The 6,433-nt window shown below is 46.2% G+C and overlaps 1 protein-coding gene across 8 annotated transcripts in view; it reads left to right on the plus strand.

Annotated features, from left to right (window-relative positions):
• The first annotated feature begins 1,794 nt into the window (after positions 1-1,794).
• Positions 1,795-6,433, plus strand: part of hspa12a (heat shock protein 12A) — an 81,733-nt gene continuing 77,094 nt past the window's right edge. For 5 of the 8 annotated variants that reach the window (XM_014332005.2, XM_005917021.3, XM_014332007.2 and 2 more), the window contains exon 1: positions 1,795-2,238. In XM_014332005.2, coding sequence (XP_014187491.1) covers positions 2,199-2,238 — 40 coding nt within the window. In that variant the 5' untranslated portion in view covers positions 1,795-2,198. The remainder of the gene's footprint in view (positions 2,239-6,433) is intronic. The other 3 variants (XM_005917023.3, XM_005917026.3, XM_005917024.3) reach the window with 1 other exon arrangement.

Consider the following 6,433-nt stretch of genomic DNA (forward strand, 5'->3'; position numbering starts at 1 on the left):
ATTGATTTCTGGTAAAAAAAAAAAAAAAGCCATTCTAACTTTCATCCTAGAACTGGTGACCGTTTGGATAAAGGATATGTGGACACCACCCAATCATTTCCTGTTCCCACCACTGAGAGGAAGGTGAGAGGTTTTGTAGGCCTGGCTGGATGGTATAGAAACATTTGTGTCCCGATTTGCAGAGAGAGTAAGTTGTGTTGAATGACCTCAGCAAGAAATTGGGTCCTAACAAGGTACACTGAACAGAGGAATGTGAGAGAAGCCATAATCCCCCAGCCTGTTCTCCACAGCCTTGACTTTGACAACAATCATCCTGCAAACAGATGCAGAAGGCGTTTTTTGTTTGCTGCTCAAAGAGGCCACTGGTGCTCTCAGAGCTGCCATGTTTGCTGGTAAACTGAAACTTTGATCAATAAAAATTAACTTGGGCTGTACTGAATTGAGTCTTTGCGACGGGGCGCCGTGGCAAAGACGCCTCTCACAGATACATTGTCCAATCTCGAGCAAACTTCTCACGCATTGTAACTTCCTGAACACAATTCAATTGCAATATTTGACAATGGCCACAGCGCCATGTAGCGGGGGCAGGAAATGTCACGTATTGCATGTTGGGGTACAGTTTGAAGGTGCGTGCCCCCAGCAACCACAAATTTGTCCAGAAAAACATTAAGAAGTTGGACTTGTGTTACACTGTAAACTGTGAGCTTTCATACAAAAGATACACCCCTGGCAGCATGGAGAGCTTTGATGGTTTGCCACGATGAGCCATATTTCTATAACACATAGAAATCTAGTCCAAACTCCACAGGATGACGGTCCTGCCCTGAACACACTGATATGCCCACTCTCAGCAAAATTTAGAGCGCCCCCTACTGGAAACAAGAAATGTCAAGTCAACATGTTGCCACTTAAGAAGCATTACTCCTCCTTCTCTTCTGTAGGGCTAGCTAAATGCTGAAGTACTGCGACTAGAACTTTTGGACATCTGCACTGTTCCGGTATCGTGCCCCCCAAAAAAAACAACACTGGCCCACGTTAACACCCGGCAGCAGCAGTGCTCTCTTCAAATGTTTGAAACCCAAAGTATTACGCCTGGTTTGAAAATGTAAAAAGTACAAAGTACAGATACTTTTGTTAAAATCTAGGATCTAGAAAAACATCAGAAAATTAAATACTCAAGTAGAGACAGCTACCTGAAAATAACGTACCTGCAGTAACGACGTATTTGTACTTCCTTACCTCTCACCTGTATTATAATGCCTTGTATACCACTTCACACAGACTGTCACAATCTGTATGGGGTATGCAGATTGTGTTTGTGAACTGGACCAAAGAGAATCACACACATGTAGAATAATAACCAAACCTAAAGACAGTTAAACAGAAGTATCCATCCATCTTATCCGGACTGGGTCGCGGGGGCAGCAGCCTAAGCACAGAAGCCCAGACCTCCCCAGCCACCTCCTCCAGCCTGTCCGGGGAACACTGAGGCGTTCACCGGCCAGCCGAGAGATAGAATCTCTCCAGCGGGTCCTGGGTCTGCCCCGGGCCTCCTGAAAAACCCAAAACACAATAATAATCCGAAGACTCGGGACCATGACAACAAACATGCAAACGTTTGTTTGTTTTTTAATTAAAGTAATTAAAGTGGAGGGGGGAAACGATCGACTTGTATGAATCTAACCTGAATGTATTTCACGTATTCACTCGTTTGGTAATTTTTTCATGGGGTTTTAGTTACACTAGTCTGAATGCTGGTACAGTAGGTAGTGGGGGGTACAGCGGTAGTGGGGTACAGTGGGTAGTACTGCATCTTTTGCGGCTGCACCGAGCAAAGCTGCCTCAGACCGGACAGGGGCAGCATTCCTGGTCAGGACAGCCATGAATGTGATGGGAGGGGCGGACAGAGCAGCAGCAGCAAATCTGGGGTCCAACATCCTCTGTGCTGAAGCTTTTCTGCACCTCTCCTGCTTCTAGACCCTCACGAACCTCAACCCTGTCCACAAATATCTCCAGGTCTTATGCACACAACGACAGGCGGTAAAGCGAAGCTCGGGGGGGCACCGCGTTAGTGACGAAAACCACATTTTGTTTGATTTTTCCCCACTTTGGCCCGGTGCGCCTCAGCAACCAGGAAAATTGCTTGGTGTAGCTGTATCGGAGAGAAGGCTCGAGAGGAGGTGAAACTGCGGGACACGATGACCGAGAAAGACGCATCGTCAGAGAAGATAATCTCAGGTGAGTTAGCTTATCCCGTAGCCTCTACAAACACCTCTGTCGGTACAAGCCGCGGTGCTCTGATAGCAGTTACGCAGCTGCTTTTCGGTGCAGGCGCCTGTCAGACGCGGAACTCTCTGATATTTGTCCGACGGTGGCACTCCGCGCTTCGGTCTAGTTCTGGCCAAAACGCGTATGCGACACTTTGCTGCAGTGCAGAGAGGCTGTGTGCGCTTTGAAACCCTGCCTGGGATTTCCAAGGGCACTCGTGTTGTGCAGGACCTCGCCCGCGGACTTGCACCGAGCAGAGACATGTACGAACATGGCGATGTTAAAAGTTCTCGCTTTCTCTGGCTCGTGTTTTTCGACTGAGCTCGGTGTGGCAGGTCGTTACCGCAGACACAGACCAGGTCTGTCCTCCATAACGGTGCGGGGTTTGGTCACGTGGCCCATCCCACCGGAGCTGTGACTCAATGCAGCAAAAAAAGAAGTCTGCACCACATCCTCAGGTACTGCTCATCCCCGCCCAGTCGGCGCTGGCACGGCGTGTGATGGAGCTGGAGTCCTGAGCTGTGGTTCACATCAGCGGCGTGCATTAGTCTGCTGTGTTAAAGTTGGTATCAGTGGCTTGAAGTCGGTCATTTTATTATTGCTTGCTGAAATAACACAATTGTCAACAGTTCTGTGTTTCGCACTCCAAATGTACATTTAAGCATACCAAGCAACATTTATCAGAATCAGCGCACTTTATTAATCCCTAAGGACATTATGTGGGTTACAATTGCTCCACTATAGTAACAGAAATATTTAACAATACAATATGTTACAGATTTACAGACATAAGAAAGACTTTTATTTTGACAGTTTCAACCTGTGGGGTCATCCGGCACCATTTTATGCGATGTACCCCCCACCAGCACTTCTCTACCTATAGCATTTTAATGATTTCTTGTATTATATATGAGCTGAAGTTGTGCTGTTTGTGTTGTGACGAGTTTGAATTAGGCAGAAATTCCAGAGCCCGGCTGGTTAGAGTGTGCAGAAGCTCTTTCCTCACAAAAACAAAAGAAAATGAAAAAGCCTGGGCCGGAGACTTGGCAGCTCTCCAGACTTATGTAACGTCACTGAATGAAAGCCATAGAGACTCCACCCTGATGATGTCTCGCAGGAATCAGAGCTTCATAGAACACTTTGTCTGGCTTGGACTCAGCTAAAAACGACTTCTTGTGAGAGTTAATCTCCTAACTTGTGAGGTAATAAAGTCATATTACCATGTGTTTATCTTCCATCTTCACAGCAACACTTTGGTTGCTGGATGAACTTTCGTAGGAGTTCACACAGTTCCCAAAAAATGGAAAGGCTGCCAAAGATACAAACACTTCTTCATGTCTCACTCAGCCATGATAGTCTGCAGCTGAATGATGCCTGATTTGCTGCTCTAGAAGATAGAAGGAAGAAAACAACACTTTGTGGCTGAATCAAAAAGACAACATTAGCCTGCTAAGAACAAAGAGTTTTGGCGTTTCAGTCAGTAGTTTACAGATTGACCTAAAAAGGAAAAGATACTTGGATCAGTCCTGGGAGAAGGCACAAATCCCTTTGGGCTACGATTCAAGGAATATGGCATAAAAAACCTTAAACATGTGGCACTACCTGCTGTGGTGGGCCACATGTTTAAGGTTTATTATATTATTAGGTTTATTTATGATGTTGTTCCTGCTGTTTGTAGCACTTTCAGTTTCAGGAGCTAAATTAGGCACAAATCGGAGCTTCTATCTGTTGGTAATGTTCTCGTGACATCACACCCAGGCACGTCTGGCATACTAACTACAATTTTACTTCCCTAAACAGTATAGACCGTGTACTTTAAAGACAGAGTTGAACATTTTCAGAAATATGTTTTTGCATATGAAGGTAAGTCTGGATTATCTGCCTTCATATCACCCTAGTGGCAATTCCAGGCCTCGAGGGCCGGTGTCCTGCAGGTTTTAGATCTCACCTTGGGTCAGCACACCTGAATCACATGATTAGTTTGTTACCAGGCCTCTGCAGAACTGCAGGACATGTTGGCTGTATCCCAATTCAGGGTTTGCAGCCTTAAAGTACGCAGCCTCAACGGTCCACAAGGGCCGCGTACTTAAAGACTGCTAAGGCCGGAAGTGCGAGGCTTGTGAAATGGGACGGTCTAGCCTCCGTCGCGCCGCCCAGGTTGCCTAGCAACCATGATACTAACAGCTGGAAACGTGTCATACAGCTGTGTTTGACAGAAATGAAGGAGAAAATCTTTTGTTCACTTGTTTGTTTCTACATGAGCTTTGATCATTCTCTGTGAGATTGAGCTCAGCTATTGAACGGCGCATATTTTAAAGTAAAGGCTTTAAAGCCAAGTTAGTACAAACGTCACTAATGTCACATGACTTTGCCGACATGTGACCAACAGTAATGTTTTAATGTTCGTTATTAAACATTTGCACATAAATAAATGACATAATATTCAGTACTTAAAGTTCACTCTTCGGGCGCACCTCATCCGCCGTTTTTTTTCGGCAAAATTATCCACACCCACCGCCGCGCTATGCATTCTGGGATATGTTGGGCCATGAAGTCTACACCGCCACGTCCTTAAAATTCAGGGAAATGAAGGACGCATTTGAGGGCCGCATTTCGAGCAGCCTTTGAATTGGGACAGCCTTTGGCGCGTTGCTGTGACGTAATCGGCCTTAAAATGCGGCCTTTAAGGCTGCAGAGCCTGGATTGGGACACAGCCGTTGAGGAGCTAATTTAGCCATTTAAATCAGCTGTGTTGGTTCAAGGACACATCTAAAACCTGCAGGGACACCGGCCCTCGAGGCCTGGAGTTGCCCACCCCTTCCGTGGCCTTAGGATCCTCTGCTGTCACACCAACCCTCCGCATTTCCTTTTCCTCCTCCCCTCTCTCGTCCTTTGTCTTTGGCTAAAAGTAGCACAGTTTCCACCGTGGTGGTCATCGTTGACCCAGGCCCTGACTGATCCAGTGTGGAAATGTTAGCGATTATCAGCATGTTTGATTTGTCAGAGATGCTGGATGCCCTTCCTGGTACAACCCATGCTGGGTTTAGGAGCAATACTAAAAGTACGCTGGCTTGTGGCTCCCTCATTATATTGGGGTGGGGTCTTGGCTCTATATACTAGACCAAAAACAACTTGCTAATGGGCAGCCTACCACTGGCCTGGACTCACTGTGCGAATTAATAAACAGGGGTTTCTGCCATGGCGGCTCGTATGCCTGTGTGCTGCTGAGGCCATGGAAGGCTGGCTGAGGTAACGCTGTGCAGTTATTACACACATCTGTACATGGAAGTTCAGCTTGACCGTGTTTCTGTCAGTCTGCAGCACCATCTTTACAAAACAACTGTCTGATACATTGAATGACCATATATACATTTTTCCCCCTGTGGGCCTTTTGGTATTTCAGCAGTTTTCTGAGCTCTGTGCTGTGGGGGTCACTGTGGGCTGTTTGTTATGACAGTGAGGATAATGAGTGGGGATAGCTGGGTCCTGGAGAGAGAGAAGCACCTCACACATGTAGACCTACCCAGCTTTACACAATGTTAAACAGCACATATCAGCTTTATTGCTGCTGATTACATCGTAGGCTTAACAAAGCTTCACAGCAGAATCAGCAGTTAGACAGGACGATAAAGGAAACTCACTCACGCCAGATAAGAACTGCTGGGATAACTGGTGTTGCCATTTATGCTGTTCTCTGTCTGGTGGCTGCATCAGGCATGTTTCTGCAGATGTAGGCAGTTGTAGAGTTGGATGTGTTTCACGTGTGTAGTTGATGAACGTGTCTCTGTTTTAAATTAGTGTCGAGTTTAAAGGAGCTGCTGGTTGAACAACATTAACAGTTTTCTGTCTGGGATTTAGATGCACATACTTCTAATATATCACTGAATGAAGTGTTCATCAGCACAATGGAATCCCATAATGCACTGCAACACTGTAACAGTATTTTACATCTTGAAGGAACATTATTAGTCATCAGACGGTGACTTTTACACAGACACACAGAGACACACACACAGACACACACAGAGACACACACACACAGACACACACAGAGACACACACACACAGACACACAGAGACACACACAGACACACAGAGACACACACACAGACACACACACAGACACACAGAGACACAGACACACACAAACACACACACACACACA

The sequence above is a fragment of the Haplochromis burtoni genome, unplaced genomic scaffold, assembly GCF_018398535.1.
Source record: "Haplochromis burtoni strain Fernald_Lab_line unplaced genomic scaffold, NCSU_Asbu1 Contig_22, whole genome shotgun sequence".
NCBI classification, from domain to species: Eukaryota; Metazoa; Chordata; class Actinopteri; order Cichliformes; family Cichlidae; genus Haplochromis; species Haplochromis burtoni.